General features: G+C 48.9%; 1 protein-coding gene across 2 annotated transcripts in view; it reads left to right on the forward strand.

Moving 5' to 3' along the window:
* The window catches only part of LOC137436401 (insulin-like growth factor 1 receptor), a 295,186-nt gene that overhangs the window by 243,416 nt on the left and 30,902 nt on the right, over window positions 1-20,868 (forward strand). For both annotated transcript variants that reach the window (XM_068130150.2, XM_068130151.2), the window contains exon 16: window positions 2,151-2,215. In XM_068130150.2, coding sequence (XP_067986251.2) covers window positions 2,151-2,215 — 65 coding nt within the window. The remainder of the gene's footprint in view (window positions 1-2,150; window positions 2,216-20,868) is intronic.

The following is a 20,868-nucleotide window of genomic DNA, read 5'->3' on the forward strand; positions in this document are numbered from 1 at the left end:
AACTGTACCAAATCAACAGTTAAAAGGATTTTGAGCCGATAGGTGTTACGGCCTTGGCAAGATCGATGGAGACAGCGATCTGTTAGATCTGATCCTCCTTCATGCCCGAGTGCAGATCCTCCTTCATGCCACATTCGATTGATGCAGCTGTGCAGCGATCGGTGCAGCCGTCGTGCGGCACACGGTGCAGCAATTGGTGAAGCCATTTGTGCGGCACACGGTGCAGCGATCGGTGCAAACGTGGACTCCCACACTGCCACATCCTGCTGATACTTGCTCCCGCATGACGTTATTTTCCCGGGTGCCGCACAAACGACTGCACCGATCGAGATTTGACGGATGTTTATATAAATCGTTTAAAAGAAAAAAAGCCTTCACTTTCCGATATTTAGCCTTTTCATTTGGGCCTCCCAATTGAAGCCCCGCCCGTAGGGCGGGTACCGTTGCTCGACGTAAGAAGACGTCACAATGAACGTCATGCAAACGCGAATGTTATGCGGGAGTCCAAACCTGAGAATGCTGGAGAATAAAGCTGAAATTGTGAAAACGAAATAGCCTATTTTACTCCTGGGGATCCCAGGATTATCCACCCAAAATATCTTTGCGATCGGTTCAGCAGTTTTTACGGTACCTTCGAACAGACAGACAGACATTTGGTGAATTATAGTAAGATGTTGGGGGGTGAGCCTTGTAGACCCAGGTTATAAAGGGTCACAAGACAAAATTGGTCAAAAAAGTAAGGTTTTCATGCCATGTCCTTGCCATGTATGCCATGTCTTTATTTCTACCAATTCAAACAAGAATTGGAATATTATCTTAATTCAGCCACAACAGACCAAAGCAGTTTGACGCTTTTGTTTTCTTTTCAATTTTACAGGTGTTAAAGGTCAAAAATGTTCAGGTAATTCAGACTTTTTGGCAAGTGTGGATAAGACCTCGCACAAACAATACCAATCAATTGCCCCTGCAGAAAATAGTAAAACAGGACGATATAGTTCCAGTGTCGTCCTTTAAAATTCAGAGGCGTCAAATGTCAAAATGGGTCACAAACGTTAGTCGTTTGGTCTGCTGAACATTTATATTTCAATCAATTGAGACGAGGCTCACAAAAATCCATTGCTGCAGCCTGTTCAAACCAAAGCAGGTAAACTCTTTGCCTCCATCTTGAGGGCAGTTGATTGGACACTAGTTGAATGCGCTTTTCAGGCTTCTCAGCCTCATCATCGACAAAACATTTCAATTCACTGGTTTAGTTCATCTGTGTACCAGTGCTGCAGTAAAAACCTACCTCGTTTTGGTATTCCTACACCACTTGTCGATGTACTTGAGTCGACAATTTTTCGTTTTTGGAGACCAGTTAGTTTATTTTTATTGTGGTTGTCTCAACATGGCTTTTGACGGGAGTAAAGACAGCGATGACGCGTGCTTGGATAGAGCAGCTGAAATATTATGTTGAGACTTGTTTCATGAATTATTTACTTTTGAAGGCTCATTCACAAAAAGGTTATTCATTTTTGAAGTCTCATTCGCATCAAACTATCCAATAGTCCCTGCGCTCTTGGGGAAGAGGCCTCTGTTTTTGGTCTTGCACCCTCTGCACACTCTTGGCTCTGTCCCATCCAGGTTTCTCTGGGGCACATGCACTCTGTCAGTAACCTCTACTTGTTAAACTCCCAAAATCCAAGCTCACTGCTCTCCTCCACTCATTTCGTCCTTTTTTTCTCGTCTGTGGAATCAACTTCCTCCGTCTGGTCAGTTTGAGGCGGTATCCCTTTTGTTCCCCTCTGTCCTCTCCTATCCCTCATTCTTCCCCACATCCCTTATTTCTCCAAGTCTTCCTCTATTTCGTCCCTCAACCCTGCTGTTGGTATGTGCCCCCCCTCTCTTTCCACTCTTTGTTCTTTTTGTTCTGTTACTTCCTGATCCGTTCTGTGTTCTAGCTCCTCCATGAGCGTTGACATTGTGCACAAAAAATACATTTCCTCTTTTTGATAATTCCAAAATGATACTTGTCCTGCCTGAGCAGTTGTGTTTTATTGATTCATCTCTTTTTATGGACTTGGTTATCATGCTTGTATGTTAGATACATGCCATTTATATGTTCTGGGATCTTTGTAACAACCGTCAACCTCCCTTCCTTGTTTGTGCAGAGGTGGTACTGGAAATGGCCGTCTGTACGCGTCTGTCAACCCTGAATACATCAGTGCTAATGAACGTGAGTACTGTGCTCTCTTCTGAGAATACTTTTATTTGGGGGAAATTTGAATTGTTCAATTGTTTAACGCATGGTTGCTTTGGCACTCACCAGGAGCCCTCAATGTGACTTGGAGGAGGAGATTATTGAGTAGGAAACCTTCATGGTACCACAATAAAAAATAGGCAATATACCCTGTGTGGTCACCTGGTAGAATAAAGCACTATACTACCCCGACCCCGACTAAGGGTATTTTAAACAGTGTCATGGTATTTTAAACAAACTTCCATGGTTGCTAGGTGACAGGGCAACATGTATAATCATACTAATGTAGTCATAAGACTTTGGTACATCACGGGTGGTGGAGGTTGTGATCAAGTTTCATTAAAATCGTGTGTGTAGTTTCAGAGGAAAAAGCAAATCCCTATTTTGGAGGGTCACACCTGGATCCACTTTGACCCCGGTAGACGCCCTTAGACCCCGATTATTTAATATCGTGAACAAACTTGAGTTGCAACATACCAAGTATCATTTTATCCAAGTTTGGTCACAATCCCATCTGCAGTTTCTGAGAAGAAGTTGCAAGTGTTCACAGACTGACGACGCGCCATCCCATAAGTTTCCCGGAACTACATTCCAGGCGAGCTAAAAAAGATGGAGGGTGAACAAAATGTCTTTTTGTATCAGCTATTTTTCCCAGTTCTAGCTGGCACATGGGAGGCAGTGATTGTCTTGCTAGTCCCCTTTGATATACTATGAGTGACAAGTATCAGAAAAGTTTAAAATAAATAACACATTTGGTAGAGGTTGCAGTGTGTGTTTGTGTGTGTGTGTGTTTGTGTGTGTGTGTGTGTGTGTGTGTGTTTGTGTCTGTGTGTATGTGTGTGTGTGTGTGTGTGTGTGTGTGTGTGTGTGTGTGTTTGTGTATGTGTGTGTGTGTGTGTGTGTTTGTGTCGGTGTGTGTGTGTGTGTGTGTCGGTGTGTCGGTGTGTGTGTGTGTTTGTGTCTGTGTGTATGTGTGTTTGTGTGTTTGTGTGTGTGTGTGTGTGTGTTTGTGTGTGTGTGTGTCTGTGTGTGTGTGTGTGTGTGTGTGTGTGTGTGTGTTTGTGTCTGTGTGTGTGTTTGTGTGTATGTGTGTGTGTGTGTGTGTGTTTGTGTCGGTGTGTGTGTGTGTGTGTCGGTGTGTGTGTGTGTTTGTGTGTTTGTGTGTGTGTGTCTGTGTGTTTGTGTGTTTGTGTGTTTTCTTTTTGTTTGTTTTTTATATACAGAATCGAGGCTCGTGAAAGAGCTAACATTTATCACAAAAACAAATCAAAGAGACAAACAAACAAAGTATATAAAAAGGGGAGCGGTAGACAAGATGGGGAGAGAAGGGAAGCACATAAACGCAACATTTGAGAGCAGGGACATCAGGAATGTGTGGGGGGAGAGGGATTGGGGGGAGGAGGCGTGGGAAGGGGGGTGGGGGGGGGGGTGGGAGAAGTATAAACACAAGGACACCAAGGACTTCCAGGACAGAAGTTGGTATTTCAAAAAAGTGGATTTTGGGGTGAAATTAGCAGGGGTAGAAAAGATCAAGGTTTTGGATGGGGGAAGATAAGAGATGGTGGTGAACAGCCGTTTTAAAGACCTGGAGGGTGGAGTGGGATTGAAGAGAGTGAGGGAGTTTGTTCCAGAGGCGGGAGAAAAGAGGAATGAAGGAGTGAAGGTGAGCAGAAAGTCTTGATTTTGGCAGTTTAACCATAAGTTTGTGTTTGTGTGTGTGTGTGTGTGTGTGTGTGTGTGTGTGTGTGTGTGTGTGTGTGTGTGTGTTTGTGCGTTACAAGAAGGTTTTCTTGTCCTCAAAGTTTTGTTCTGAAGGTTCTTTTGAGGATCGTCATCGAGCCTCGGACAGCGTCCAACTGTAGTTCATCTGTCGTAATATGCCCAGGGATGGTTTTTAATACCTCTGTATAAGGTTCTTTATCATTCCCATTTATCCAATTATCACTGGTACAATTTATTCAGCTTCCAAGATATTTTGTCTTTGCTTCCACAATATTTTCCCTGGTGTTGGGATTTCCCAATTCCCAATTGGGTGTTTCCCAATTGGGTGTTGGGTGTTTCCCAATTCCCAATTCCACAATCCCTGGTGTTGGGCTAGCGGCTAGGGTGCAGGCTTAGGATCCAAGGATCCTGGGTTCGAATCCCGGTCGATCGCTGAATTAACGCCAGGGGGGTTGACTCAGCCTGTCATCCTTCCGAGGTCGGCTAATTGAGTACCAGTTCACTGGTAATTCCCTGTTTATCGTAAAAAGGCGACAAACAGGGTTGGCGGCAGGAAGGGCATCCGGCCGTAAAACATTGCTTCAAAAAGGGGACCAAAAAAACAACAACAACCACGGTCCCCGAAAAGGCCAACCCCCGCTTTGCGGGGAAAAATGGCCTCTAAACGGTGGTTTTTTCTTCCACAATATTTTCACTTCATTTTGGAGGTCCTGCTATTTGGTCATTTTCTTGATTTCTGCGTTGCTCGGGTTCGGGTTAGCCCAGATCCGGGTTTGAATCCTCACCAAAATCGAATCAATTCTTCCTTGTCACACACCCAACCTATCCAACAAGTTTCGTCCAAATCCGTCCATAGTTTTTTGAGATATGGTGTACATGTCGTTTTTGGCCCTATCTCTCAATGGTGAAGAAACTCTTAATAAATTCCAGTATCCGGATCAGGATCTTCACCAAAATCGAATCAATTCGTCCTTCTCACATACCCAACCTGTCCACCAAATTTTGTCCAAACCCGTCCACATCTTCTTGATATAACCTGCTCACAGACAAACAGACAGCCAAATTAAGAGACAAACAGACAGCAGTGAAAACATAACCTCTGTCCACCTACAGTGGACTGTAACGTTTTACGAAACGATGGTATTCAGATACGATTTCCCATATACCATAACCTCGTGTTTTTAGGAGCAGATGCGTTGCCAGGGAAAAAAATTTGGTCCCTCGAACTTAACTTAACCTTCACCGAAGTACATATTGTTACAGACGTGGCTTGGATGTTATTTACCGAGCGGTTTTATGGTATGACCACGTCTGCACAAGTTACCCGATTGTGCCCGAACGTTGACTAGTCGCGCGATGCTGGCTCAATAAGAAAAAGAAGACACCCGGCTGGATTACAATAACACAATACGACACCAATGTTTCAATTCTCAAGACCTCCGGAGGAGATTATATTCGTACGGAAAGGTCAGATTACAGGGGCTAGAGGTATAATCACAGAAAGACAGGCACTTAGACACACTCTTATATTAACCCCGGACAGACGACAGACAAACGGGACAACGGCTGACTCACACGGGGGTTGATGGCAGGAAAGCGGGTATCGATGGCTCCAGGTCCTCCTGGGCTCGGGGCAGGGTACAGTACGGTCCGGTCCGGTCCAAAGATGCGGAAGGTTGCACAGCGCTCGAGGTGGTAACGTTCTTTCACAGGCGGGTTCTCTTCCTCTCAGCGGTCGTAGGCAACGTTCTTTCTCCAGCTGGGGGCGCATCTGACGTCACATCCGGCGCGTGGCCGCGTATATCCGGCGGGGAGTGACACGCCCTCGGCTCGTTAGCTCCGCCTCGTGGAATCGGCACGTTGCTTCTCATTGGGTGCGTGCGGGGGGTTTACCAGGCTCCGCCCTTGACGAGGAGCTGACAAGGAGCCCCTTCGTGGTAACCCCGTGGAGCGCGTGGTCAATGGCGCTAATCGAGCCGGTGTGAGGACGCATCCTCCCCCGCTCCGCCGCCATCTCCTCTGTTGCTGCAGCCATAGTTGGTTGGGGAAGAAGATGGAAGGAGGTATGGGAAGATGGAAGGAGGTATGGGAAAGGTCCTAAACTCACTACTGATGCCATATAATCACATTCTGGTGCAACGAAGAGTCATAATTAATGGAGACGAGGCCTTAACTGACATAGAATAAGAATAACTAGGAAGATGTCCGAAAGTTGTCTACGTGTGGTGCGGTGGACCTGGGCACGACATTTAATGGGGGAATAAGGGGAAGGTCGGCTCTACTGATTGTTATTTACATGCAATGGGACTAGGGAATGGGGGATTGGGGAAAGTTGGGGAGTATTGGAGAAAATAGGGGAATATTTACAAGCGGATATGGAGGCCAAATTCCATATTCGCAATATTGCACCCTTCTCTACCCTCGGGGCGTCCCGACCCGATAAATTTTTACCTACTTTAGTGTGGCACGCAATGTAGTTCCCTCTACTATTAACTCTACCCTGAGTGCGACAGTTTTACAGATATTCACGAATGAGTAAATATGTCCCCCTGCGACGTTGCACCCTTCTCCTCACAGAAACACACCCACAGGATAACCGAATCCGGAAAGAATTCTCAAACTACACATACAGCCGGTAGGGAGCATTATTTACAAGACTACGCTGCTATTTACACTACGATCCAGGACCTGTTTTTGGAGGAACACATGCAGATGTTATGCATAGAGAGAGCGCGCTTGCCAGCATCGATACACCAACCCACGAGTGCTCTGTGGCCGACGGCCTTTAATAACGTGCAGAGCACCCTTCCCGAGCATCAAAAGCACCACCCCACCACCAATCGGTGCAGTCACCATTGTTCATTGGAATAAAAATAAATTCGACAACCCCTAACCCTGCAGGTGTCTCTTGCTCTTCTTGTGGTGCACTTGGTGTCAACTAAAAGTGGTTCACCTGTATGGCATAGGTGCCACGTTGACCCATAGGTCCATCCCCGGGTGGTGCTTGGCCGCAAACAAACTGCGGTCCATTGTGGGTGGCCACAAACATTGCGGTCCATATGGTGTATCGATCCCGGCAGCAAACAGCGAAAGTGCAGGCCCACAACTGCGCAGCCAGCACCTCTCTCCTCTCTCTCTACCCCAAAGCCAGATCCTCGGAGGTGGGAGACAAAAGAAGCAGACAAGTGAGTAAGGTGGTAAGGGCGCAAAAGTGCACGCAATGTAAGGTGATGCACACTGGGGGCACATGGGAACCAGGTGAGACAGGTACGTTCCTATCGTACGCCCCCCCCCCCCCACCAGGTAACCTACATGGCCCCTCCCTTACCCCTTACTGTATCCACAAAACACAACACTACCCATAAACATCTACTTTACAAATCAACAAACATCCCTACTGTCTTCCCCGTTCCTCCCATAAACCAAATTCGTCTTCTCTCCCTCCTAACCAATCAAATTTGCCATTTTCAACTCTCATCAAAATTTGCCATCTCCAACTCAACATCATAATTTGCCATCACCAATTCATCATCAGTCCCTCCTAGGGAGGGAGAGATGGAATCACTCCAATGTCTCATCCACGTCGTGATGCGTCTCACAAATCCACACAGCGATTCATCTCCTGCAACAAAACAAAGAAAACACAGGTGTGGAGTCATCATCATCACCACAGGTAAGTGGCTGCGTATGGTGCGACAGGTTCTTCAATCCTAACTATTTCCTAAATGACTTTAACAACTTTACACTACCCGGGGTCTTTCTCCGGCCAAACCATTGGCCCTCTTACACTATGGGTTCTAAAAAACCAATTCCCATTGGCCAAACTGTGGTGCTCTTCAATTTGGGGTCTCACTCCCCCGATTCATCTCCCGGTGCCCTCGCACAATTTCTGGGCTGTGGCGTGTACCTCTCCCAGTGGGTCTACCCACCTGCACACCTCCACCACTGCAGTTGCCTCCGAGCTTACCTGCTCCTTACCCTAACCTATCTACCTGGGGAAGGCCCTCTGGCGCTCTCCCCACTCCGTGCCCTCTCTGGCACTGGGCTGCCCGATCCACACCCGGGATCCTCAGGCACCCACTCACAACTACCGGCTCCCAGAGCCCACCTGCGGCCTCACCTGGCCGACATCCTCACAGTGGTGGAGTGCCCAACCAACTACACACACTAACAGGCTACACGCCCAGCCATTTCCACAACACTAATGCACCCGTCCACAACACCATTCTGCCACCGCACCACAAATGCCAATATCCAACCACAATTTACCTGTACCCTCTACCTAACACTTACACTACCCGCCCCGGGTACTCGTGAGAGGGGTCCACTCTTCCCCCATCCACACCTTCGCACCATGCACACCACTCCGTACCACTTACTCCAACTCTCTCCACACACCTGTACTTGCACACCTGTGCTCTCACACTTGGTGCCACCTGCACCCTTCTCTCCCCAAGCGCATTCGCGCTGATTCACACACTCACTACTCATACACTGCTCCACACACCTGTCCAATTGCACACCTGTGCAATCACACCTGTTCCATCCTCACACACACGGCATCATCTCGGCTAACTACTCCCTTCTGAAACTTGCGCTTCCCAGTCGTCCCTTTAAACTATTGCGCTCCCACGTCATTATCATCCACACTAATCTACCTGCGTCCCCACTACAGGTATCAGTCACTAACTAAACTTAACGTTACCTAATGTCGATCTCTTCTAGATCCCTACACACAATATCCTAACCCACCCGGGCTAGTTTTCACTGCCATACACCCCATAAGCTATTGCTCCTTTGCCCCCATGGGAAGGGTGGCAGGGATGCCATCCCACCACATCGGGGGTCTCTCACTACCAATTTTGCACATCAAATTTCAACAAATTAAAAATTTGCCAATCACTGCCCATCATCTGCCAATCACTACTGCCAATCCCTTGCCAATCATCAAATTTTGTTTTTCTCTAATTTTGGGTCCAAAACACTAACCTCATCACCCAGTCGACTCACTAATACCTCTCGGTGCGCCAATCCCTGTCCAAAGCCCGGCTTCGTAAAGCCAAGCAATGGATGCTGGTTGTTTTGTGCCAGCGGCTGAATGCGTCCGGCACTCGGTGCAGGGACGGGGGCTTACCCGGGCCGAGATCCCACGCATCACCTCGGCGCGGAGCCATCCAATGTCCCGATCTCGACCTGCCGGCACGTCTCAACAAAACGTGGTCGCCATAACGACCCTTCCTATCGGGCTGCCCGCTCCCCCTAGTGGAGCACGGACGCGGCCGTTCAAAGCGAGGCCCAGCACGCACCGAGGGCCCGATTCGGCTATAAGTCGTTCTCAACTCTACCCCATCTAACGTCGATGCTTCACCTGGACGCTTACACCCCGCAGCCCGTTCCTTGCTCATACATGCAGCTGTTCCCATTCTCCTTGTACCGTTCCTTACACACCCAGGTACACCCATTCCACTCACAGCCTTGGTCACACACCTGACCACCGAACACTTTGGCACACATTCGTTGGTCGCACACCTCACCAATACACCGCTTCGCACCCCCTCCTCGGTCACCTCCTCTGTGACAATCACAGGTGTGCCCTCATTCGCACACCCAACCACGTGCCTCACCACCAATTCCAGCGTGCATTCCCACTCACGCTCTACCATTCCAGGTGTGCATCCTTCCATCCCAGGTGTACATCCTCGCTCACCTGTCACAACTAACTCACGCTCCATGTCACTCTCACTACTTTCACCTCCATTCCTGCCAGCGCACTCACCCTTACTCTTGACAGCGCACTCTTTCCTCATGCACCTGTCCGTCACACACCTTTCTCGCGCACACTCTCCCGTTACACCCTCTGTAACACTCACCACAGGTGGACACTCTTCCTTACTTCTGACAGCGCACTCTTTCCTCATGCACCTGTCCGTCACACACCTTTCTCGCGCATACTCTTGCGCACACTCTCCCGTCACACCCTCTGTAACACTCACCACACCGCGCTTCCACGTGCTTCCTCGCACACGCGCTACGACCGACTCACTCTCGCCAGCACCCTCACTCCTTGGCACGCACTTTTTCCTCACACACCCCAGAGTCGGACTTTCTCGCACACCTCCTCTTTCGCACACCAGACCTGTCGCACACTTCACCAACGGCCTCTCACGAACACCCGGGTCCATCTCGACCCCCAAGCTTCTTAAATCCCCTGGCGCATCATACGCACGACCATATTGGTCACCACTTACACCGGGTCCTCTTCCTCTTCGCTTCTCCTCCATCACCTGCGAATCCCTCATCCGGTTAATGAGCACATCATCACGATCCAAACACAGACTTTGGACCAATTCTTTTATCTCCTCTTTTATCTCTTTCTTATCCCCTCTCCGTCGCTTCTTAATTTCGCTCATCCCTTCTTCCACTTCTTCTAATTTGTGCTTCACCTCTTTTATTCCCCGGTACGTCTCCTCAAGCTCATCCTCTAAGGCTACCTTGACCGTTTCCAGGTGCGTCCTCACCTGCCGGTCCTTCGTCTCCATTACCTCTATCACCTCGTCCAACCTCGTTGTCAGTCCCTCACGTACCGTCTGACACTGCCTCTTTGTCGCTATCAAGTCGTTTTTTATGTCGTTTTGTGTCGCTTTTAACCCTCCTAATACCGCAGTGTTCCTTTGAACCTGCTCCACTAACTCCGTCTGTCCCACCGTCAGCTGCTCCACCTCCTGCGTCAGGACCTCTATGCCCCCTTGTAACTTTACAGTCCCCTTTCTCACCTCTTTCTCCATGTGCTCCTTACAGTGCCTCACCTCCTCGCGCACTCCTCCGACCTCCTCACTCACTCCTCCTCTGATCTCCTCTCCCATCACTTGCATCTCCTGCCCAGATGCCACCCTCATCTGCTCCATTTCCTCCCTGTGAGCATCCAGTTTGGTTTCTACCCCCATTCTGACCCCCTCTATCTGCTGCCCCATTTGGTTAACTTCCCTTTCCGCTTGGTCCCTCATGTCCCTCAATTTGCCTTCCATGGTGTTTTCTAACCCCTCTAACCCATTTTTCACTCCCTCTATCTGATTCTCCTGGGCAGCCATTCTATTTTCTACCCCCATTAACCCATTTTTCACTTCTTTTATCCCGTTGTCTAACCCCTCAAAATTATTGTCTAACTTCCCAAATTTCTTGTCTAACCCCTCACTGGTACCCCTCGCTTCGTCCCTCATTACCCCCATTTGGTTTCCCATTACCCCCATTTGGCCCTCCATTCGCCCACTATCAACCCTCATTTGCTCACTCTGAGCATCCATCCGGTTCCCCAATTGGTTACTCTGCAGTTTGAGGGACGCCTGCATTTGCGCCATAAATTGCTCCATGAGGACCTGCATCTGGGCCATCCCTCCCACTTGTGCAGCGGGTGCGGCCGCCGTAGCTATGTGCGAGGCGCCATTTCGCGCGTCTGCTACCCCCGCTGTTTCGCTCTCATGTCCCTCATGTCCCTCAATTTGGTCCTGGACCGACCCTGCTTCACTCTCCCCTACCGGACCCCAGCCGTCTTGATCCGCCATAGCGCGACTTGCAAAATTCGAGTTTCGTAAAATAAATCCAAATTTTTTTTTTTTTTTTCGTTATAATTTCGTCGAGCGCAGTAACCGCGGGACCGCGCTCCGAATCGATTCGGTCGAGCGCCGTACGCGCTCCGGCTCGATTTTCCCTCCCAAAATTTGGGCCTAACTAATTTAGTCCCGGGTCCGAATCTCACTCCTCGACACCAATTGTTACTGTACTAACACAATTGGTGTCCAAAATTTGGGCTAAATAAATTTAGTCCCAGGTTCGAATCCAACTCCTGACAACCAATTGTTACAGACGTGGCTTGGATGTTATTTACCGAGCGGTTTTATGGTATGACCACGTCTGCACAAGTTACCCGATTGTGCCCGAACGTTGACTAGTCGCGCGATGCTGGCTCAATAAGAAAAAGAAGACACCCGGCTGGATTACAATAACACAATACGACACCAATGTTTCAATTCTCAAGACCTCCGGAGGAGATTATATTCGTACGGAAAGGTCAGATTACAGGGGCTAGAGGTATAATCACAGAAAGACAGGCACTTAGTCACACTCTTATATTAACCCCGGACAGACGACAGACAAACGGGACAACGGCTGACTCACACGGGGGTTGATGGCAGGAAAGCGGGTATCGATGGCTCCAGGTCCTCCTGGGCTCGGGGCAGGGTACAGTACGGTCCGGTCCGGTCCAAAGATGCGGAAGGTTGCACAGCGCTCGAGGTGGTAACGTTCTTTCACAGGCGGGTTCTCTTCCTCTCAGCGGTCGTAGGCAACGTTCTTTCTCCAGCTGGGGGCGCATCTGACGTCACATCCGGCGCGTGGCCGCGTATATCCGGCGGGGAGTGACACGCCCTCGGCTCGTTAGCTCCGCCTCGTGGAATCGGCACGTTGCTTCTCATTGGGTGCGTGCGGGGGGTTTACCAGGCTCCGCCCTTGACGAGGAGCTGACAAGGAGCCCCTTCGTGGTAACCCCGTGGAGCGCGTGGTCAATGGCGCTAATCGAGCCGGTGTGAGGACGCATCCTCCCCCGCTCCGCCGCCATCTCCTCTGTTGCTGCAGCCATAGTTGGTTGGGGAAGAAGATGGAAGGAGGTATGGGAAGATGGAAGGAGGTATGGGAAAGGTCCTAAACTCACTACTGATGCCATATAATCACATTCTGGTGCAACGAAGAGTCATAATTAATGGAGACGAGGCCTTAACTGACATAGAATAAGAATAACTAGGAAGATGTCCGAAAGTTGTCTACGTGTGGTGCGGTGGACCTGGGCACGACATTTAATGGGGGAATAAGGGGAGGTCGGCTCTACTGATTGTTATTTACATGCAATGGGACTAGGGAATGGGGGATTGGGGAAAGTTGGGGAGTATTGGAGAAAATAGGGGAATATTTACAAGCGGATATGGAGGCCAAATTCCATATTCGCAACAATATAGAGACAAACATGAAACGAATCAATACAGAACACTATTGAGATAATGTGTGCACACAAATAGACAATTTAATGGTGCAGGTTGAGAGTGGAGGGGTTACAGGGAGAGAGAGGCAGGGGCCACCGTGCTTCGCTTCCATGGAACGTCTAAGCCGGCTAAGCGACGTGCTGGTACTCCCTCACACGTGGCACACAACTGGTGCGTGCTTCGGTGGATCGTCTGAGCCGGCTAAGCGACGTGCTGGTACTCACTCACACGTGGCACGCAACTGGTGCGTGCTTCGGTGGATCGTCTGAGCCGGCTAAGCGACGTGCTGGTACTCCCTCACACGTGGCACGCAACTGGTGCGTGCTTCGGTGGATCGTCTGAGCCGGCTAAGCGACGTGCTGGTACTCCCTCACACGTGGCACACAACTGGTGCGTGCTTCGGTGGATCGTCTGAGCCGGCTAAGCGACGTGCTGGTACTCCCTCACACGTGGCACGCAACTGGTGCGTGCTTCGGTGGATCGTCTGAGCCGGCTAAGCGACGTGCTGGTACTCCCTCACACGTGGCACGCAACTGGTGCGTGCTTCGGTGGATCGTCTGAGCCGGCTAAGCGACGTGCTGGTACTCACTCACACGTGGCACGCAACTGGTGCATGCTTCGGTGGATCGTCTGAGCCGGCTAAGCGACGTGCTGGTACTCACTCACACGTGGCACGCAACTGGTGCGTGCTTCGGTGGATCGTCTGAGCCGGCTAAGCGACGTGCTGGTACTCCCTCACACGTGGCACGCAACTGGTGCTGAGAGCGGATGAGGGCTGTTTTCCGTGCGGACACTCATCATCCCGAACCCAATTTGTCCTTCAACGGACGATTAATAAGTAAAGCCTTTTGTGATCAAGGCAACTCAAATCTCTGAGACCAAGTGAATCCATGTGTGTATTTAATAAGTAAACGAGAGGGAGAACAAAGGACATGAAAGCATTTATTTGCATAGTTTATACACGAATGACCCCAGATATCGGAAGAACGAAAGTACAGCGAACGGGTACGTTTTTCATGGAAGTCCTTCACGAACTTGCTGTCCATGTCTGACGTGCGACTGAAGGTGCTACAGGAATGTGGAATTTATTGGCTTCATGCTTTAGCATTCGCCGTATCTGCATCGTCTGTTTGCTTCCGGCCTCCCACCCGTGCGTGGCACGGGTATCTCACCAGTAAAACACAATGTGTGTGTGTGTGTGTGTGTTTGTGTGATGTCTGTCCCCTTCATAAGGGTAGGTTTTAGAGGCTTTGAGTTGCGCTCTAGGAGGGATTTGAGTGGGGTTTTAATGGGCAATCTTTGAACGCCACTATGTGTCCACCTGTTTAAAGACCGAAAAGACTCCGAGGACCCAAAATTTCCCAAGGATCCAGAAGACCCCAAGGACCCAGAAGACCCAAACAACCCTGAGGACGTAAACGACCCAGATGACCCAAACGACCCTGAGGACGTAAACGACCCAGATGACCCAAACGACCCCGAGGACCCAAAATTCCCCAAAGACCCTTAAATACCCCAAATACCCAAATGACAAAAAGACCCCAAAGACCCCCAAAAAAACCTGAGGACCCAAAATACCCTGAAGACTGAACATACCCCATAAGACCCCGAAGACTCAAAAGACCCTGAAGACCGAAAAGACTCAGAAGACCCTTAAAGACCCCAACGATCCAGTCGACCCCAAAGACCAAAATTACCCCACAGACCCAAAATACATCATAGACCATTAAAGACCCAAAAGACACCGAAGACCCCTTAAAGACCCTGAAGACCCCAAAGACCCAGTGGACCCCAAAGACAAAAAATACCCCGAAGAGCCAAAATAGACCATTAAAGACCCCGAAAGACCCAAAACACACCAGATACCCCTTAAAGACCCAAAATACCCTGAAGATACAAACAATCCAAAAGACCCTGAAGACCCTCAGAACCCAGTGGACCCCAAAGACCAAAATTTCCCCTAAAACCCAAAATACCCCAAAGACTCTTAAATACCCCGAAGACCCAGGGACCAAAAACACCCGAGGACCCCAAAGACTCGAATCACCCAAAATACACCAAGAACCCAAAAGGGCTGGTGCCAATACACCACCCAACTCTGCTTCCAATTTTTTATCTGCAACACCGTATCTGTAATAGCCACTCGGTTCAATAATTTAACTCCAACCCATCATTTTTGACGGGCTGTATACTAGTAGTTATATATTTCATATGTAGAGTGGGAATTACCAAGGGTCCTCGGTCTTCGTGGAACTTCACTGAATGTAACGAGTCGCCGCACGATCTCGGACGACCTTCAACAAGGAAAAGAGGCCATTTGGCCCAACATTTCCGTGTTGCACCCCTCAGTTAATTTTTGCTGCTGCCGTAAACAACAATTTTCTTGATATTTTACTGAAGTCGAAATAACCAGATGTTGATCAAGTGCCCCCAACTTGTGGGCTTGCGTCATTTAGGAAAGTAAAAATTTCACATTGAATTTGTTTGCTTTTTCATCCGGGCGTCGAGTAATACTTTTTTCAAATGGACATCACGATTCAACTCGGTCGTTCTCGTCAGCAGACACAGGTCAGCATCACAGCACCACGTGACTCAACTCATCCCAACGCAGGTCGATTCAAAATCCGTCTCATGATGGCGCTGCGGTGTCTCCGTCCATGATTTATTGTGCCAGTTAAACTGCGAGTACATGTAATGTTTCATAAGCACGGCATACATAAGTTATGGTGGATATAAAAAGGGCAGGTAGCATGTCGACTTACAAAATGGATTAAGAGAGAAATAAATTGTGGTGAAGGCCGAAAGGTGGCACGAAATGCATATAAATGAGCTGAGAGCGTGGATAGTTTGCGATAATACAGGCGAGGAAGAAGAAGAGTTGGTTGGTGAAATCAAAGATAAATAAACTTTAATTGGTAGTTTAGGTAGTAGGTTGTAGACAGCAACCACTCAGGGTAGTCGTGGTGCGTTAAAGTGGTGGCCAGAACTATCTTACCCTCTCCATGTCAGGATTGCTGGTCTTACTTCCTTTCTCACTCAAACCCTAACCCTAACCCTAACAACCCTAACAACCCTAACAACCCTAACCCTGAAACTTTACCACCTAACCTAACCCTAACCCTAACAACCCTAACCCTGAAACTTTACAACCTAACCTAACCCTAACCCTAACAACTAACAACCCTAACTAACACTAACCCTAACCTAACCCTAACAACCCTAACCCTGAAACTTTACCACCTAACCTAACCCTAACCCTAACAACCCTAACCCTGAAACTTTACAACCTAACCTAACCCTAACCCTAACAACTAACAACCCTAACTAACACTAACCCTAACCCTAACCCTAACAACTCGATGTCTGTTTGTAAGAAAGAGAGATTAAAGCTAGGCCTGAAGCCTAACCCTAACAACTAACAACCCCAACTAACCCTAACCCTAACCCAAACAACTCAGGGTTAGGGTTAGGGTTGTTAGGGTTAGGGTTAGGTTAGGTTAGGTGGTAAAGTTTCAGGGTTAGGGTTGTTAGGGTTAGGGTTAGGTTAGGTTAGGTGGTAAAGTTTCAGGGTTAGGGTTGTTAGGGTTAGGTTAGGGTTAGTGTTAGTTAGGGTTGTTAGTTGTTAGGGTTAGGGTTAGGTTAGGTTGTAAAGTTTCAGGGTTAGGGTTGTTAGGGTTAGGGTTAGGTTAGGTTAGGTGGTAAAGTTTCAGGGTTAAGGTTAGGCTTTAGGCCTAGCTTTAATCTCTCTTTCTTACAAACAGACATCATACACTTTTCTTGAAATGATAAGTTGTTTAATTTTGTTTAACATATTTGGAAATTCGATGTGCTTGTTCTCTCTGGCAGAAGGAAGGTTTTTACAAGTCAAGGTTTTCTCAGGTTATCGATTCTCCGTTTAGTTGACACAACGAGTGGAATCATAATGATCGATAAACAACACAGGTCAACAAAGAAAAAGGATTTTGTCAGGTCCTACAAGCTGAACACGTGGAGAATCTGTGACGGGAGCAGCCGATGAAAAGGAAAGAGCCAAACAATGTGGAACAGTCGTAAATGTGGGTCGAAACGAACCCGACTGCTGCTTCGTGTTGAACCGTCCATGTCAGGCTTGCCCGTGAATCATCCAAACAACTCCGAAGTGTACATTCATACCAGATTTCACTTCGAACGATGGTTCATCAAAAACACCACAAACTTGCACCACTTTTATACCTAATTCTTTTGAAAAAAACTTATCATAGTCACTGCAACATTTGGAGCCGTTAAAATATCGCGACGTATCGATCGATGGAATTACCAAGTTGCGTTGCGGTTCTCGTAACCTTGTACTCTCAGTCACGATCTGCTGGTTTGCTCCAACCTGTTGGGCATGAGGCAACGTTACAAGCTGGAATGGCTAAGGTAGATTTAAACATAGCAATCGAATCATTGGAGATCATTTGTTGTCTTCATCTATTCTATTCAGTTGCTCCTCAATTATGCTTCTTTCGTATGCTGCACGAGGTTGAGAGGAGTAGCATCATTGGCCCTTACCTACAGAGGGCGTTACAGATGCAACGCCCTCTGTAGGTAAGAGCAGCAATTTGCGGTGCCGCAGATGCAGCAATTTGCGGTGCCACAGATGCAACGCCCTCTCTAGGTGAGAGCAGCAATTTGCGGTGCTGCAGATGCAACGCCCTCTGTAGGTGAGAGCAGCAATTTGCGGTGCCGCAGATGCAGCAATTTGCGGTGCCGCAGATGCAACGCCCCCTCTAGGTGAGAGCAGCAATTTGCGGTGCCGCAGATGCAGCAATTTGCGGTACCGCAGATGCAACGCCCTCTGTAGGTTAGAGCAGAAATTTGCTGTGCCGCAGATGCACACCCTCTGTAGGTAAGAGCAGCAATTTGCGGTGCCGCAGATGCACACCCTCTGTAGGTAAGAGCAGCACTTTGCGGTGCCGCAGATGCAACGCCCTCTGTAGGTAAGAGCAGAAATTTGCGGTGCCGCAGATGCAGCAATTTGCGGTACCGCAGATGCAACGCCCTCTGTAGGTTAGAGCAGAAATTTGCTGTGCCGCAGATGCACACCCTCTGTAGGTTAGAGCAGCAATTTGCAGTGCCGCATATGCAACGCCCTCTGTTGGTTAGAGCAGCAATTTGCAGTGCCGCAGATGCAACGCCCTATGTAGGTTCGAGCAGCAATTTGCAGTGCTGCAGATGCAACGCCCTATGTAGGTTAGAGCAGCAATTTGCGGTGCCGCAGATGCAACGCCCTCTGTAGGTTAGGGCAGGAATTTACACCCTCTGTAGGTTACAGCAGCAATTTGCGGTGCTGCTGATGCCACACCCTCTGTAGGTTCAAGCAGCAATTTGCGGTGCTGCTGATGCAACGCCCTCTGTAGGTTAGAGCAGCAATTTGCGGTGCCGCAGATGCAGCAATTTGCGGTGCCACAGATGCAACGCCCTCTCTAGGTGAGAGCAGCAATTTGCGGTGCTGCAGATGCAACGCCCTCTGTAGGTGAGAGCAGCAATTTGCGGTGCCGCAGATGCAGCAATTTGCGGTGCCGCAGATGCAACGCCCTCTCTAGGTGAGAGCAGCAATTTGTGGTGCCGCAGATGCAGCAATTTGCGGTACCGCAGATGCAACGCCCTCTGTAGGTTAGAGCAGAAATTTGCTGTGCCGCAGATGCACACCCTCTGTAGGTAAGAGCAGCAATTTGCGGTGCCGCAGATGCACACCCTCTGTAGGTAAGAGCAGCAATTTGCGGTGCCGCAGATGCAACGCCCTCTGTAGGTAAGAGCAGCAATTTGCGGTGCCGCAGATGCAGCAATTTGCGGTACCGCAGATGCAACGCCCTCTGTAGGTTAGAGCAGAAATTTGCTGTGCCGCAGATGCACACCCTCTGTAGGTTAGAGCAGCAATTTGCAGTGCCGCATATGCAACGCCCTCTGTTGGTTAGAGCAGCAATTTGCAGTGCCGCAGATGCAACGTCCTCTGTAGGTTAGAGCAGCAATTTGCAGTGCCGCAGATGCAACGCCCTATGTAGGTTAGAGCAGCAATTTGTAGTGCCGCAGATGCAACGCCCTATGTAGGTTAGAGCAGCAATTTGCGGTGCCGCAGATGCAACGCCCTCTGTAGGTTAGGGCAGGAATTTGTGGTGCCGCAGATGCAACACCCTCTGTAGGTTACAGCAGCAATTTGCGGTGCTGCTGATGCCACACCCTCTGTAGGTTCAAGCAGCAATTTGCGGTGCTGCTGATGCAACGCCCTCTGTAGGTTAGAGCAGCAATTTGCGGTGCCACAGATACAACGCCCTCTGTAGGTTAGAGCAGCAATTTGCGGTGCCGCAGATTCATCGCCCTCTGTAGGTTAGAGCAGCAATTTGCGGTGCCGCAGATGCAACGCCCTCTGTAGGTGAGAGCAGCAATTTGCGGTGCCGCAGATGCAGCAATTTGCGGTGCCGCAGATGCAACGCCCTCTGTAGGTTAGAGCAGCAATTTGCGGTGCCGCAGATGCAACGCCCTCTGTTGGTTAGAGCAGCAATTTGCGGTGCCGCAGATGCAACACCCTCTGTAGGTTACAGCAGCAATTTGCGGTGCTGCTGATGCAATGCCCTCTGTAGGTTAGAGCAGCAATTTTGAACTTGTTCATGGTGCCGGCGATAGCTCGCCTTCTCTTTTCGAAAGACACTCTGAGATATTTATTGTCTACCAATGAATGCTGGCAGATGAGATGCACAGTTTAACATCCATCTGAGGGACGGCACAAAACTGATACCACACCTTGCCTGTGGAACACTGGGATGCTCGTTTTCAGCTCGGCCGAGATTTGAAATCAGGCAAGACGGCTCAGATGCGAGTCTGCGTACCTCAAAGCCACCCTGCCGGATCCACCCATTACTGAATGATGATAACTCCCTGTGGCCTTCAGATAAGTCCATACTTGAGCTGTATTACTCGTCCTTTATTTTTCTCGGAATGCTCGTTTAACCGTGTTTTCAGAAAACTTTTGGAAAAACTATTGCCGTGTTGAAATTTTGTGAAACCCTTTAAGATAATAAACATATATATAGGATGCTTTCAGGCACTATCCTTCAATAAAATTTCATTAGCAATGGAATACTAATGGAACACTTCCAGTTCTGGGTTACTCAATGTGTGTTGCTGATACACGAGTTCCTCCCTCCGGCTCAACAAAGCGAACGTTCCTGGAACAGACATTTGTTTTAGTTTTTTATTTCCATTTCAGTGTTCATGGTCATGTTTTTTTCCAATTTTCCATGCCAAACCGTACTTCGGTGTGTTTAATTGTCAAATCAACGACCTACTCCTTCCCAGTTGCACTGCAAGCAGCCATCTCACTTCAGGACAGGCCTCCTATATCTCCTGCCCCTAATATTAATTCAGCTGGGAATTCATCCACAGAAACCTGCTCTCCCTGATGCGCAGATTCATCCAACCTCTTCTTCAGATATCATAACCACCCATGGTACACTGAATCCTGTGGCGAGGCCGTTGCCTTGAAACGACTTGTGTTCTCTTCCTGGAAGGCAAATCCGACCGAAGGCAATCTCAGATTAGTCCACAAAGCCCACAACAAGCGTATGTCCACTCTCGGGAGAGACAAAAAACAGCATTTGTCCAAACTCAAGAATGAGCTTTCAAACTTGTCTACCTCCTCTAAAACCTGGTGATGCCTTGTTACATCTCTGTCGAGTATGCTCCCCCTCCATCCTTTCCCTTATCTAAAATGGCACCACTGCCATCTCCGCTCATGAGAAGCCTAAAACCACAATTCAGTGTTTGCTTCCCAATCTTGTGTCCTCAACCCCTCGATCTCTGTACCAACCCTTCCCAGTTGCACGAAACTGCTCCTGAGCTATTTTTTCTTTTGCACCT

Source organism: Myxine glutinosa, chromosome 11 (genome assembly GCF_964187855.1).
Source record: "Myxine glutinosa chromosome 11, kmMyxGlut1.1, whole genome shotgun sequence".
Lineage (NCBI taxonomy): Eukaryota > Metazoa > Chordata > Myxini > Myxiniformes > Myxinidae > Myxine > Myxine glutinosa.